We start from the raw sequence: 16805 nt of genomic DNA on the forward strand, positions 1-16805 counted from the left end.
AACATATTAAAAATAGCCACACAATGGTGCATGATTCTTTTTCCGGAAGAAACACAATTCAACAAGTAATAACACTTATGTCTCATTGGTATTACATTCTTAGACTTTGATTCCTGAGGAATAAAATATCTTTAAATTAGAAAATACACAAACACCTCTTGCTATGTTTGTTGTCATAATCAGAGTCAAATGTTTCATTAATACTTTATTTACAGTATTATTTATATATATTTCAAAAAACAAATACACCTAGAAAAATAAGAATTAAACACATAAATGTTTTTTCTCAGTAAATATATTTCTATGGGGACTATTGACAATAAATTCACACAAGACATTGGAAACAACACAAGTAATTTGCACATATAAAGAAACCAAAACAAGTCAGTAAATTAGCTTAGTTCAAATAAAATAAGCGTCAGAAAGAATTAGAAAGCCAAGAAAGTAGCTGAAATTTCTTAGTATTTAGAAAATGATCCTCCTCCTGTCAGTGTCAATTAATATGGGCTGGATTAGTCATCATTGATAGTCTATAAAAATATTTTGCATTGCAAAGGTATATGATGATGGGTACAGGCAAAGAGTGCTTTCAACATTTTATTTTTGCCAAACATTCTGATGCTATTAATTACAAACAAATTTCTAAAGTTTTGAATGCTCAACTGAGCACAGTTTGGACCTCTCTCCAAAGGTGGGAAGACACCAATTACCTATAAACCAGCCACAACCAGGTGCTCTTTTCAAGGTTTCTGGTAGTCAAACATCTAATCTGAGTTCTTCAAGGACCCAAGAGCCAAGGATCACTTGCAGATGGATTAAGAAAGACTTGTAATTTATAGGTAGAGTTGTTTTACAGTAAACAATAAGTAATGTGCTCAACAAACATACTCTCTATAAACACTCACAGCATAAGAAAAAACTGAAGATCAAAACACCCTGGTTGAACCTTCAAGATCTGAAGGTAGTTTGTGTGTAATTTCTTTGGATTACTTCAGTTGTAACCAATATGTGATGCTAATTTCATGTCACTTGCACCATTAGAAATATATTTACTGAGAAAAACGTTTAATATTTACTTCCACCCCAGTGTAAATATTTCAGTCCAGCAGAGATGTATGTGCATGTGGGGTAGGTTTGATAGCAAAGTGATTGTGTGCCTTTAGGAAATTTGAGGTTTTGCATTCAAAAACGCTACATATGCAAACTGTACTGGTTAGTAATTAAAGTTGATAGTGTGAATTATTAGTTTTGTTTACAATATACTGCAGCTATTTCATAAAAATGTTAACTCCTTAGTTCAAATGTAATATTTTGGCTAACAACTAATCATTTTAATCTGTCTTGATGTTGGAAAATTTTATGAATAAAATACAGTCTAGCATTTTGCACATCCAATAATGACTGATTAATTATTTTTCTTAACAAGTTAATACATAAAATGATGAAGATTATCTAATGACAATCAATTTTTTTCAAGTAACTTGAAGGAGGGAGTCGTTTTAAATCATTTTAGCAATAATTAACATTTCACAACTTTTCTCTGGCTTTTCTTGTTACAACTGTAACAGTACAATGGTCAATCTGTCTCTAACATTGTGCAAACAGCATTTCACAGCATCAGAAGTCCATCAAACAGCTCTTCTTGTAACAGTGCATCTTTATAGTTATATGATAACTACCAATGTATGTTTCGCTCCATACTAGAGTGGCAAAGCAGTTCAAACTAGGTTTACAGAAACTGTCTATTGATTTGCGACAATTGCCAAGATCTTGTACCACCAGTTGTTCATAGTCTCTCATAAGAGTCTTTTAAAGCAGACATTTGGACATTTACAGAACAAGACCATTCCTCATTATTTTGTTTCAAGACATGAATCAGTACATTTAAAAAAAGTCCTAGATTATGTTTTGCAGCAGTAGCTGCTGCTTCATTATATTTATCCAGTTTTAAGAACATGTTTCAGGAGTAATCAGTATAACTGCCAACACAGAGGCTTGTTATATTCTTGCAGAATCCTGTAATCCATGTAATATCATTTTGCTGCTGGCAATGTCATTCTTTCTAATAATTCTTGAACATGTTCTAGAGACAAGCAGTTCCTCTAATGCCTCTTTAAGGTAAGTGTATTGTTGTCAAATCACTGGAAGCTACAAACAATGGCCTTCAAATATATTTCGAGCTACATTTTGTCTGCTGAGAATGAGGTATGTGCTCATAGGGTAAGAGACACATATGTGATTTCTGAACTGTTGTATTCATATCTACCACTCCACAGTTCAACACTGGCACTCCTGCGCACTGAAGTTCTCCTTTTGCCTCTCTTCTGCCATCTGTACCACAAAAAGCCATGCTCAAATGAGGATCTCTCTGAACTGTCTGGGGTCTCCTCTTCAACATGACCCACAATCCCCTGGGATACAGCCACACACTCCAGTGTCTCAGTTATAACATCATCAGATTGAGTAAATTCTTGAAAGTCTGGTGATGATGGTTCTGTATCAGGTAGTGAATGATCTGGTGTTGGACTTGTAGGTCCAAAGTCTATTTCCAGTGATGTATCTGGAGATACAGAACTGGGCAGGGAAATTGTAACAGTGACCTTTGGAAATAGGACCTCGGGTGATTCTGAGACATCATCGTAAGCATCAACATTTGGTAAAGGGGAACTCTGAGAATCAAACTGATATGAGGGGGGTTCAACATCGTCAACAGTAAATGACGAGTCTGCACTCAGGTTAAAAGGCTCTGGTTCAGGGTCCATAAATACAGAATCAAGGTCATCTTGATCAAGGGAGGTTAGCATGACTATATCAAAGTGGACTAGGTCAGAATGATAAATTGGGGTGTTATCTAGCGGTTCTGGTAGAGGTGGCCACTCTGATTCTTGGAATTCTGGTTCAGTGTTTGGTTGAGATTCTGTTGAACTGAAAGCAAAGTCTGGACCAGGTTTTACTTGCTCTGCAGGAGTCTCAGAAGGATAATCGGTACTGGTGACACAAGGATAAAGATTTGTGTCGCTATCAGTTGGACTTGCTGGAGAGTCTGTATCAAAGTGCTCTGACACCACTATAGACGGACACTGGATGCCAGTCTCTGAATAGTTTGGTTGAACATTATGAGAATCGAGTGACTGTATATTACAGACCGATGCTGAGTCTTTATGAAGAGGGTCTGATGTAGACACTAGGGCTATTTTTGATGTTTTTGGATCTATCTCTGTTGAATCAGAAGGATCAGATTCCTCTGCTCCTGAAAGATGAAAAGACACTGTAGAAGGGTCTTCAGGGATGGCTTGTGACTTTTCAACATTGACAGGATCGACAGACTCTTGATGTGGTGTTATGTCATAATCCTGTTCCTCTGGTGGAGACACCGTTACTGTAGGGACTGGATATGGTAGTTTTATCTTATCTTTTACAATTTGTTCTAAGACTTGGGATTTTTTGTCATCAGTATGAGATTGTTTAGAATGTGAATGAGACTCATTAGTTTGGCCTACATCTATATGTTGATGAGTGGAAAGCATTTCTTGTTTCACTGTTGAATCCTGAGAGCTTTCGAGAACTTTTTCTGATGAGGGCGACACTGCCTCTTGAGTGATTTCTGCCTCATTTGTGAGAGAAGCAGATAAAGTTACAGTATCTTTGACCAGCAGCTCCAAGTCTGGCTTAGATCTTGAGGAAACAGATGAATCAATTGGGTCTGGTTTAACTGCTCTACTTGAACAAGGAAGTATTGGATCCAAAGAGAGTGGAATGGCACTCTCTACATACATTGACTGTGGACAGGCGAGAATACTTGGGTCCATTGAAAGCTGTTTTGGCAGATTTCGGCGAGAACTTTTCTTTTCCTCTTTCTCTTCTGGACAATTAACAGCTGCATCTGCAGTGCTTTGTCTTACCAGGGCTTTGCTTCTGGCCTGAATCCCTACAGACACTTTGGATATCTGGGGATTTTTCTCTCTTGCTCCCCCAGTGCCTTTGTTTGTGGATGTGGTTGCAACTCCTCCTCCACCAATACCTGTCCCAACTCTTGTTCCTGTTCCTGAACCTGTCACAATCCCTTTGCCTAAGGCTGTTCCAGCTTCTGTTGCCATTCCACCACCTTGAGGGGACCATGTGTTGTAATGTTGTGTGAAAGTGTTGAAATTACTGTTGAAAGCACGAAGCTCCTTACACAGATCCCTCCTGAGCTCGGCCAATTCTCGACGCATGGCAGAAACTTCTTCTTTCCACTGCATGCTGATAGCGGCAGCCAATGTGGCGGACTCTTTGATACTAGCCTGGATGGCTTTTGGGGAAGGTCTTTCAGGAGCATTAGATCTTGGGGATCGGAAGAGGCTTGGAGAAACAGGTGGCCCAGACATGGGTTTTGCTGTAGCACCTTGGTTGTAAAGCCTGTCTCTTCTGATGGGGCAGCCTAGATCATCATGTGCCAGTGGGGCTGCATCTGCCAAGTCCTCAGGTATACTGTCCTGGTCAGGTAAACAAGTTTCTTCCTGCACATAATTTCTATCTGCAAGACAAATGTAAATATGTATGTGTAATATGGCCACAGGTGTGAGCAGCTGGAGATATTGTGCTTTTCATTATTACCATTATGTCATGCCGCAAATCTCATGAGTCAAAACAAGACATATCTAGAATATAAAGTATCCAAGCAGTGATTTAAGGGAACTGTTCCACTTATCTTCCAATTAAAGTTGAAACTAGAAATTTACATACACTTTATAAAAAGACACATAAACACTTTTTTTTCTGAATTTGTGACTTTAAACCAGACTAAACCTTTAGGTGGATTAGGTAGGCTTGGATTAAAAAAATATTTTGTTTGAAAAGTACCAGAAAATGTAAGAAGAGAATTACCTGAGAATCTTTGTATTACTTTCTTGAAATTAAGAGGTTTACATACAGATTAAAATTCCTTTAGAGAATTTGGAAAAGCCATGATGATAATTTTATAGCTGTGTATGCTAAATTCGTTAATTCAAGGTACACCTATGGATGTATTTTAAGACACAACAAACACACTGCTTCTGTCAATATTCACATTGAAACAAGTCCTGTACAGACATGGGTTGAAAGGCCACTAGGCAAGGAAGAAGCCATTACTTCTAAAGCAAAGTAAAAGGCCAGACTACAGTTTGCAAAAGCACACAGTGACGATGTCCTTATTTTTTTGAGATATGCCCTGTGGTTTGAAGAAATAGATACTTATGTTTTTGGACATAATGGGGGAAAAAAGGGGAAACTTGCTGGCCGGAAAACATCCAAAATGTAGCCGGGGTGGCAGAATTATGTTGTCACAAAATATTTGACATCATGAAGAAAGAAAAAAGAAACACGTTTCACATCAGACACTAAGGAAATATAGGATATGTGTCATTTTATACATTGTATTTAAATAACTGGTTTCAACTTTAGATCATTGAAGTGGAACTTTCCCCCTAAAATTGAAGATACAGTCCTAGAAACTTGGATAATATCATTATCCTCTCCTGTTTTGACCCATTTCAAGTAATAGCTTACACTGCCTTCTCAACTTTAATTTGTGGCATGTATTCTTCACAACTTTTCAGTGCACAAAGCTGAAACTTTTAGATTTAAAAGTCCATCAAAGAAATGAGAATCTACAATAAAAAAGGGTTGTAAAAAATAATTGCACTTCCGTTCTTTAACTTTTGGATGAGAAAGAAACAATGAGAAACTTTGTGCAGTAAAAAGAGTAAAGATGAGCAAAGCCTCCAAACCTTCTCTAGTCAATCGGGAAAGTATAGCATGAACCCTATTGAAACAGTGAAGTCCAATTAGGCTGACTGAATCAAAGCTCTTATTGCTTCTTGTTGGGAAGAGCTGCTGAATCAATTTTACACAACTCTCAGTGTGTTACAGATGCAATATTTTGAAGGGTATTAAGAAAGCAGTGTAAGCAGACATTTATATAACCATGAGCATATCTCCAGATGTTCAGACCTCTAACTCTCCCTAAAAATCCCAGCCTTTGTCATTTCTTTAAATTACTAATGTAGGAAGCAGCATCCATTCATACTTGTTCTCCGAGCTCCTTTTTCTTCTTTTCTTCCCATATTATTCATCTTTTCAAAGCTGTTCTTCTGTCTCATCTGTGTATCCAGCAGCCATGAGGGAAGTTGAGAGCACCAGCAGTTTATACCTAAAGGCCAAGTATCAACTAATCACCTCTAATGTCTCTTACCAGCATAATATTCATCTTTACATCTCTGAATACCGAAGTTTAGACATGATAACTGTCAGCTCTGTTGAGAAATCTCTTATTTGTAGAAACACAAATTTTCAAATGAGTTTTGAAAAATTCGGGTAAAGTTCGGGTAAATCAAAAATCTTTTAGTGTTGAGGTTTCACCTCTGGTGTTACTGTGCTTTTAGCACAGTCTGAACTTGAGATAAATTAAAGAAGGATCTGTATAAAGCAGTTGCACAATTTGTTTGCCCAGTTTCACATCTCCAATGTGTTACCATCAAACCAGGTACCCCCACATGAAAAGTTTGTAAAATAATCCATTGTGTTGCTATTCTGACTTGGTTTTCCTTTTAGACAATTTGTGATTTTCAATAGGGTTCATAGCTTTACTCTCCGATACATTCAAGTAATGAGCAAATCAAGCACTGCATCCAAAATGACCATAGTTCACAAGTTGTGATTACTTTAATCCATGAAAATGGAAACATACAAAATGATCCATGCGGCAAATATATGAACTAGTTGGTACTAACTGCTCTATATTCATCCATTACCACACATGTAAGTTGAAATGTTTTTGTGTTAATTAGTTAGATCTTTTTCTCACAAAACACTGTCTTCCACAATGTAATTATGGGATTTTCTATGTTATCCTCACCTGTGGTTGACCTGATGGTGGAGGTAACAGTGGACGCCATGGGAGGGATGCAGTCATCATCTTGGGAGTATCCAGCCTGGATGGCTCGTAGGTAACTGTGGCTCCTGGTTCTGAAACAGCCAGGGAGGTCCAATGCCTCCATGGCTTGAGATTCTACCTCACTGAACACGGACTCGCACACAGATTCGAACTGGCCATTTACTTCAGTTTCACTAACCTGAAGGAAACAAGGGACTCAATTATTTCTCCTGTATTCCTAAATGAAGAATATTACCATATGTTTCAGCCAGAAAACATACAAATCTTGAAATTATGAAACATAAATCAGTCTCAGTTGCCCTTTCCCTCTGTTTTCTAAGCAAATAAGTAATATTGAAATGCACTTTTCTGAAACAAAACAGCCCGTTGGGCGATGCCCACTAAAACAGTTAGGCACCACCAAATATCAATGATGACACATTATATGTAGCAGCACCATCTGGAAATCTCTCATTGTTTGCTTGACAAAAAAAGACCTTTTAAGATGGGAGTGGAAGTCTGACTGCTTACTGACAATACGAATTTAAGCAGGAAATGTGGGTGAGTTTAAAAAAAGTAAACACTGGCAGGGAGATCTAATTTCTTCCCATCCACCATAAATAGCCTCTCTGTTGGAAACATGTTTTGCATCAGGATTATGAATCAGTTGGAATATTGGAATTAATTGAAAAACCCAGACCCGAGGGGTGAGAACACAATACAGCTTATGCCATAGCCAAAAGCTTAAGCAGAGTCGACAGTCAGACCACAAAGACCACTGCATGCAATGTTTACAAACATCAAGTTTAAGGCAAGAAAATGCTTTATTTTATTAATAATTACCTGTAACAGTTTTTTTTCTTCTGTTTTTGGACCAAATAATCCAAAGAACGGATTGCATAGCCGGTCTAAATATATGAACTTCAGCACCAACCATTTGAAAGTTTAGGACAGAGTAACATTTTGAAAGCTACATCATGTGGAGAAAAATAAGACTGTATGGCTTCCTGTCTGTCTGTCATTTTCTACCGCTTATTCCATAGTGGGTCGCGGGGGAGCTGGTGCCTATCTCCAGCAGTCTATGGGCGAGAGGCAGGGTACACCCTGGACAGGTCGCCAGTCCATCGCAGGGCAACACACAAACAACCATGCACACAGTCATTCATACACCTAAGGGCAATGTAGAGTTACCAATTATTCTAACATGCATGTCTTTGGACTGTGGGAGGAAGCCAGAGTACCCAGTGAGAACCCACACATGCACGGGGAGAACATGCAAACTCCATGCAGAAAGATCCCAGGCCAGGAATTGAACCCAGGACCTTCTTGCTGCAAGGCAACAGTGCTACCAACTGCGCCATGTATGGCTTCCTATTAAATAATATTCTGGGGAACCAGCTGTTAGGGAAAATGGGAGTGTTAATGACAGTAGGCATCAGAGCTCTGTAATGACATCAGGGCACCTCAAATCAGAAACAGAGAAACAGATGTTGGACCATTTTGTTTGCTGAATGTTGGACCTTTTGCACGTTGCTGGACGCCACCAGGCCATCTGGCATCATCGGCCATTTTGTATCCCAGGACAGTCCGCTCTACAAATCCCAGCGGGCACCGCGGCTGATAGGACGGGGGCGTCGCAGCTCTGATGCCACAGTCAACTATATAACAGAGTATGAGACGGCCCACCATGGCTTACCATGGTTACCGCCATCTGAAGCGCATTATTCTGGAGAAGGAAGTCCCGCGTGGACTTTCATTCATTCTTCCCGTTGGCCAACGAGAAAACTAAGCGAATTAAGCTTACAGGAATAAGGTTTGTAAGTTTTCAACTTTACCGATCGAAGGCATGGATTTAACACGTAACCAAAAAAAAACCACGGAGTTTTCAAGGAGACGCAATTTTTCCTCCTTGTTTTTGTTTGTTCCAGTCGACTAGTGACAGTCCGTCATATTCTTCACCTTTCTGCCAAGGAGGCCAGAAAGAAGGAAAACGGACCGTTCTATTCTGAGTTATCCACAGACGCGTGGAAACTCTTCACCCCTTCTCTCTCTCCCTTTGCTCAGAGGAGACAACATCAAGTAAAATCCATTCTTTTATTTTTATTTCTAATAAAGACATAAAAATAAAAGAATGGGCAGGATAGAGTAGGGTTTAAGTGCAATTTAGAATCGCCACTTATAGTCTAATGTGTTCTGAATTGTATGTGCATGCCAGTGTTTTTTTTAAACTTGACTGCTATTGAATTTTGGAGGCCGCCGAGTCTCGCAAGTTGTGTTTTACTGTCTGGTCACCTGAACGCAGGTGGGCTGTGGAACCGAACTGCTATAATAACCTTATGGTGAAAATCAACCATTTTCTTTGTCTTCAGCTTCATGTTTTATTACTTGCCGCCAAACGTTTTACAACCTTTTATGTGCTCAGACATCCACAGCGGTGGGGGATGTTTTTATGACTTTACAGTGTAACTAAGCCCCACTTTGGGAGTGGCGTTCCAAAGATTCTTTCAACAACATATTCCTCTTGTATTTTTGCCATAACTGCCATAACTGCTGGTTTGATTTTCATACACACGCAATGCTGTTGTTTTATTTTGTTTAGTTACATATTTTACCCTTTCGTGTAGAACATAACTTAAGATTATTGAATCGGAAGAGTGAGTTGTATCAGGGCTGTTGATTTAATAAATTTCACATAGATAAAGAGAAGGCGTTTGTGTTTATTTTGTGCAAGAGTGATTTGTCAGTCAAAATAAGGTTAAAGTTCCCCACGTTTCGGCAGAAACGGTTGATTAAACAGTGACATTTAGTAATAGTTATCAACTATTACTGAGAATTTAATAATTGTAATTATCAAGGGCTTTGAGCCACAATTACAACACAAGAGGACATCTCTGGTTTCGATTCATAAATGAGGATTTGTGGTTAATAAATTAATTTTCTCAAATTATGATTTTTAATTACAATTCTTGATAAATATTAATTAATCAATAATCATAATCCCAACACAGAGAAGAAGCACAGCTTGTGATAAAAAACAAACAAACTGTGATTTAAAAAAGGCCTTATCTAATGATGTAGTAAAAGGTAAGTTTAAAGCGCAATAGAAGTAATGTTAGCTTTTATTAATACAAAACCTGTTAGCTAATCTTTCTTTACAATCTGTTTACTGCAGCGTCAGGGGGTACCAAGTGGTGGTAAGTGGTGATACTTTTGTCAACAACTGATATTTTGTGCCATTATAATGCCCTGTCCACTGGTCTTCTCCTGTTTTTGGCTTTAGCCCCGCCGCAAGCACAGCACCCACATCCTGCCATGTGAAAGTACCCCAGCAGTGCTGGTAAGAACTAAAGCAGAAATGTTGATGGCTAAACTGAAGACTGTCAGAATTTTTGTACTTTAAATTGCAGTTTTTCTACCAAGCAGCATTTGATACAGGCAGACTGAACTCCCCAAAGATATCTTTTAAATCCCCTCCTTCTCCACAGCCCTGGTTTGTTAAGGGTTCAATACTGCTCTCAGATAACAGTTCTCCTAACTTCCTCCACCTCCTCGGATAATTCACCGCACGAATCTTTACTTTATGACCCCAATTAGAGACTTTACTATCACTACTTTTGTCTTGTGTGGCCTTTGTGTTACCCACTGATGTCCCTATTAAACATTTCAATCATAATGTCATTCCTCTTTAGCACCTTTGTTTTTCACAGTTTTTTATGTATTTCTTACTTTCTGACTTGTAAATAAATAAAACTAACATGAACTACAGTATGAGCCTGAAGACAAAAGTTGTAAAGATGAGATATAATATATTTGTTCTCTGGTTTACAGAGAAATGAATTGGCTTGTCAAAAAACGCTAAGCACAACATTGTCTTTCTATCATTACTATTAAGCTAAGTCTTATTGCTAAAAGCACACACATTTTTTATTTAAATTTCTTCCATGTGAGATGGTAACCTGTGGGCTGGTGCCATTTACCTGTGTTACAGTACGTGTAGCTCTCTGCAAATATCAGACAATAGGATATACATTTTCATTGACTCAATCTCAACCTGTGAGGTAGGTATGGCATATTCAGTAAAATCACTAATACTAATACTAATTTACTAATACTAATTTATCACAAAAGGCGTACAGATTAGAAACAGTTTGATATTCCTATCTGGTTACGTGAAGAATCATGAAGATAAACGTCTTCTTCTACTGAGATTTGGACTTAGAAGGTATTAAACCGAGCTGTTAGGGCCCTCAACAAATTAACAAGCCACATTTTCAAGAAGGTGAAGAATATCTCAGAATATTGTTTGAGTGTCTTAATTAATACAGATAAACAATGTGAAATAAACTACTGCATAAAAGTTGTGTAGCTAAATTAGTGTCAGATAAACTGAAACAGCTGCTATAGCAGTAAAAACTGGACTGTCAAATATGCAGCATTCTTCATCTTCTGTCATGTGTGTAAAAAGATGTGTTGATTCTAATATCGTCTCTAGGTTTCAGCGGTCTCTATTTGGAAGAAATGTTGCAGAGTTTAAGCAACACACTCACCTGACTCACTTGGCTGACACAGCTAGCCTGACTAAGCGTGCTGACAGCCCGCATATAGCTCTGGTTCCGGGAGCGAAACTTGGGGGAGTTGTAGTTGGTAGAGGGATCCAGGGCAAGGCTGGGGTGTATTTCCCTGGTGGCCTGAAGGTGGTAGTTCTGACTAAACAGACAGAGAAATTAAGAAAAGGGCAGTGAGTTGTTTTACAAAATACAAATACAACCTAACTCGTTTAACTGGTGCTTACACGTGTAACATGAAATATAAATGCTTTTTCAATGATATTTTGTGTCTCAACAGGGGAAGACCTTTTCTTTGCTATAGCGATGTGCTCACTGGTGTCCTTTTTAAGCCAGTTCGATTTCTGTTGTGCTGAAACATCCAATTAATGCTTAGAAATAAAGGAAATGCAAATCAGCAGCTAGTTAGTGAGCAAGCACTTCTGAGAGAGCACCCCAGAGTCAGCCTGGTCAATTAAATGTGCTGGGCGAGAGATGTTCAGAAACCCATTACTGGTTAGAAAATCTGCTGGGGAGAAGGAGAAACAGAAATGGGCTTTAGGTAAACTGAAGAATATGGTGTGAGTCACTTTAAGGAAGTATGGTGTGGTCTACTTCTAAAAGCAGGCAGTGATGAGTAAGCCGTTCCTTGGCTTGTTACACAGACAAACAGATATGTTTAGCAGCAGGAGAATGCCAAGCTGATATAAAATTGTCAGCCAAGGCCCAGCAAATTAGAAAAATGTATAAATGACACTCATAAGATACTATGCCTTAACCAAAGACAAATGCAGACAAAAGTCAATATATTTTTGAAACCTTTCACATTTTGACACATTACAACCTCATACAATGGCTTTCTTAACTGGGATTAATGTGACAGACCAACACAAGTTAAGGCAGATGGTGAACTAGAAGGAAAGTCAGGCGCGTAGATGTTTTCTGAACAGGACTACCCCAGACTTCTTGATAGAAGAAATTTAGAAGTATTAAAAAGATGCAGCCACAAAATGGTACTGGATTCACATTTTTATTTAAAAACAATCAGATTTTTAAAATTGTGTTCCATATAATCACCTGTCGCTCCACCTAACCTGACAATGAGTTAAAAGGAGAAGACAGAAAATAGCTATTTGTTCACTCGCGGCACCGCGAATGCGCAACTACGCACACAGCCAGAGATGGACTCCATTCTGGAGAAGTCCAGAACAGCAGTTTACTCCAGGTCGACCTGCCTCCTTCATTACCTGAAAAGTTACACTGAGCGCCTCAAACAGGGCTCATTTCAGAGCAACCATGGAGCCAACCGGAGAGAGGGAGCCTGGTGGGTGTGTGTGTTCAGGAAAAGGTGGAAGCAGAGCGGTATAACCCAGACGAAAATAGCGGTAAAACCTGAATGCTGACTCAGAATGGATTAATTGTAAGTTACAGCTAATCACTGATTCACCCAACAAGACATGAGGTGGAGGTTCACTCTAATGAGCCTCTTCAGGGTCATGATGAGGGACTTTCACGTGAGATACAGGTGAAGTTAAATGATCTGGCTGTGATAGAAAACAAAAAACCTTCTCTGTGAACTTCTAGCCAGATTTGCACCATAATGTGAAAATATCTGGTCCTTTACTTCAGTCAAAATAAAAGCATTTAATCCTAACGTATCTGAACACATTAAAAGATCCTTCAGATCAACACATTGGTCTCATGGTAGCAGCTGAAAAGATTAATAAAAGAAGGAACAATTTTAATAAAATGTTTTGAATGTTCTTGGCATAATAAAATAAATGTGTTTGACTAAGATTTCGGAAAAGCCACTTTATTCCACTTTCCTTTGTTGAAAATAAAGGATAAAGACAATGGAGCCTCAGGAGTGGAACACTTTGATGAGAATGTAACGTTTAAAAAGGTCATTTATGTAGAAGACAAAAGAAGCATATTTATCTGGTTCTGTTCTAAATACCTCAAAATGTTTCATTATTTGCTTCAGCAAAATGGTTTTTCATCAGGCCTAAAGTCTGTTTCAGTTTCATTCAGCTTCTAACAAAAATAAAAAGTAAATTTATTGCAAACCTTTTTTGTTTGATTCACAATAATTTACATTTAATCTAAAACCAGCCGAGACAGAGAACTGGTACAATATGTCCTATATTATTTTAACTTTAAATTACCTATAAATGGTCTTATTGAAATCTAAATATTTTGGATTTGGGCTAAAGCCCCCAATGTTTTGAGACCCTGAAAACGCCCCTGAGGAAAGTAAAAAATGTTCTTATAAATGAAAATCTGACAACTTTGGCATGTACATGTTTGAACCATACTGTATGTCTCTATCAGCTCTGAACATCCAGACACTGAAAATTTGGTTAATTTGTTTTGTAAAATACTTCAAGCTAAGTCAGATTGGATAGAGAGTCTCTGTAAACACACTGGTACATCTTAAATAATTACAATATCATAAAATAGTTCTACTCTGGAGTGGCCCACGGGGAGAGGCGGTGGGCTGGTGTGGGTTTGCTTGTTGCCCCCCAGCTCAGCCGTCTCGTGTTGGGGTTTACCCCAGTGGATGAGAGGGTTGTATCCCTGTGCCTTCGGGTTGGGGAGAGGTCTCTGACTATCATTTCAGCCTACGGGCCGAGTGGTAGTGCAGAGTACCCGGCCTTCTTGGCGTCCCTGTCGGGGGTGCTGGATAGTGCCCCTCCCGGGGACTCCAATATTCTGCTGGGGGACTTCAACGCCCACGTGGGGAACGACAGTGACACCTGGAGAGGCGTGATAGGGAGGAATGGCCTCCCCGATCTGAATCTGAGTGGTGTTTTGTTATTGGACTTCTGTGCTAGTCACGGATTGTCCATAACGAACACCATGTTCAAACATAAGGGTGTCCATCAGTGCACTTGGCACCAGGACACCCTAGGCAGGAGGTCGATGATCGACTTTGTTGTTGTATCATCAGACCTTCGGCTGCATGTTTTGGACACTCGGGTGAAGAGAGGGGCTGAGCTGTCCACTGATCACCACCTGGTGGTGAGTTGGATCCGCTGGAGGAGGAGAAAGCTGGACAGACTTGGCAGGCCCAAGCGCATAGTGAGGGTCTGCTGGGAATGCCTGGCAGAGCCCTCGGCCAGGGATGTATTCAACTCCCACCTCCGGGAGAGCTTCGACCAGATCCCGGGGGATGTTGGAGACATAGAGTCCGAGGGGACCATGTTCTCCGCATCTATTGTCGATGCTGCTGCCCGTAGCTGCAGTCGTAAGGTCTGCGGTGCCTGTTGCGGCGGCAATCCCAGAACCCGGTGGTGGACACCGGCAGTAAGGGATGCTGTCAAGCTGAAGAAGGAGTCCTATCGGCTGTGGTTGGCTTGTGGGACTCCTGAGGCGGCTGACAGGTACCATGAGGCCAAGCGTGCTGCGGCCTGGGCTGTGGCAGAGGCAAAAACTCGGGCCTGGGAGGAGTTCGGTGAGGCCATGGAGAAGGACTACCGGTTGGCCTCGAAGCGATTCTGGCAAACCGTCCGGCGCCTCAGGAGGGGGAAGCAGTGCTTTGCCAACACTGTTTATAGTGGGGGCGGGAGACTGCTGACCTCGACTGAGGATATTATCGGGCGATGGAAGGAGGACTTCGAGGATCTCCTCAATCCTGCCATCACTCATTCCATGGTGGAAACAGAGGCTGGGGACTCGGGGTTGGACTCTTTCATCACCCAGGCTGAAGTCACCGAGGTGGTTAAAAAGCTCCGCGGTGGCAAGGCTTTGGGGGTGGATGAGATCCGCCCTGAGTACCTCAAGTCTCTGGATGTTGTAGGGCTGTCATGGTTGACACGCCTCTTCAACATTGCGTGGCGGTCGGGGACAGTGCCTCTGGACTGGCAGACTGGGGTGGTGGTCCCGGAGGGTGTGTTCCAACTACAGGGGGATCACACTCCTCAGCCTCCCTGGTAAGGCCTACGCCAGGGTATTGGAGAGGAGAGTGCGACCGATAGTCGAACATTGGCTTCAGGAGGAGCAGTGTGGTTTTCGTCCCGGCCGTGGAACACTGGACCAGCTCTATACCCTCTACAGGGTGCTCGAGGGTTCATGGGAGTTTGCCCAACCGGTTCACATGTGTTTTGTGGATCTGGAGAAGGCATTCGACTGTGTCCCTCGTGATGTCCTGTGGGGGGTGCTCCAGGAGTATGGAATTGGGGGCCCTTTATTAGGAGCCATCCGGTCCCTGTACGAGCGGAGCAGGAGTTTGGTCCGCATTGCCGGCACTAAGTCAGACTTGTTCCCGGTGCATGTTGGACTCCGGCAGGGCTGCCCTTTGTCACCGGTCCTGTTCATAACTTTTATGGACAGGATTTCTAGACGCAGCCAAGGGCCGGAGGGGGTCTGGTTTGGCGACCAGTGGATTTTGTCTCTTCTTTTTGCGGATGACGTAGTCCTGCTGGCCCCCTCTTGCCAATACCTACAGCATGCGCTGGGGCGGTTCGCAGCCGAGTGTGAAGCAGCTGGGATGAGGATCAGCTCCCCCAAGTCCGAGGCCATGGTACTCGACCGGAAAAGGGTGGCTTGTCCTCTTCAGGTTGGAGGGGAGTTCCTGCCTCAAGTGGAGGAGTTTAAGTATCTCGGGGTCTTGTTCACGAGTGAGGGAAGAATGGAGCGGGAGATCAACAGACGGATCGGTGTGGCTGCCACAGTAATGGGGGCGCTGTGCCGGTCCGTAGTGGTGAAGAGAGAGCTGAGCCGAAAAGCAAAGCTCTCAATTTACTGGTCGGTCTACGTTCCTACCCTCACCTATGGCCATGAACTTTGGGTCATGACCGAAAGAACGAGATCACGGATAGAAGCGGCTGAAATGAGCTTCCTCCGTAGGGTTGCTGGACACTCCCTTAGAGATAGGGTGAGGAGCTCGGCCATCCGGGAGGGGCTCGGATTAGAGCCGCTGCTCTTCCACATCGAGAGGAGCCAGTTGAGGTGGCTCGGGCATCTATACCGGATACCTCCTGGATGCCTTCCTCGGGAGGTGTACCAGGCACGTCCCACCGGGAGGAGGCCCAGGACATGGCCCGGGACATGCTGGAGGGACTATGTCTCTCGGCTGGCCTGGGAACGCCTTGGGCTCCCCCTGGAGGAACTGAAGGACGTGTCTGGAGAGAGGGACGTCTGGGCGTCTCTGCTGAGTCTGCTGCCCCCGCGACCCGGTCCCGGATAAGCGGAGGATGACGTGTACGAGTAAAATAGTTCAATGTTTTTGTTACTCATTTCAGAAAGTGAAACTCATATATTATAAAGATTAATTACACATAGTAAAACATTTCAAGCATTTATTTCTTGTAATTCACATAGTATTACTTATAGATAATGAGAACCCAAACTTCAGTTTCTCAAAA

General features: G+C 41.4%; 1 protein-coding gene across 1 annotated transcript in view; it reads right to left on the bottom strand.

The window, feature by feature from the left end:
• The window catches only part of dlgap2a (discs, large (Drosophila) homolog-associated protein 2a), a 100646-nt gene that overhangs the window by 41047 nt on the left and 42794 nt on the right, over nucleotides 1-16805 (bottom strand). The window contains exons 4-5 of the mRNA XM_047345573.1: nucleotides 11443-11602; nucleotides 6878-7094 (exon numbers count right to left, since the gene is read on the bottom strand). Of these exons, the coding sequence (XP_047201529.1) occupies nucleotides 6878-7094; nucleotides 11443-11602 (377 nt within the window). The remainder of the gene's footprint in view (nucleotides 1-6877; nucleotides 7095-11442; nucleotides 11603-16805) is intronic.

The sequence above is a fragment of the Girardinichthys multiradiatus genome, chromosome 19 (assembly GCF_021462225.1).
Source record: "Girardinichthys multiradiatus isolate DD_20200921_A chromosome 19, DD_fGirMul_XY1, whole genome shotgun sequence".
Lineage (NCBI taxonomy): Eukaryota > Metazoa > Chordata > Actinopteri > Cyprinodontiformes > Goodeidae > Girardinichthys > Girardinichthys multiradiatus.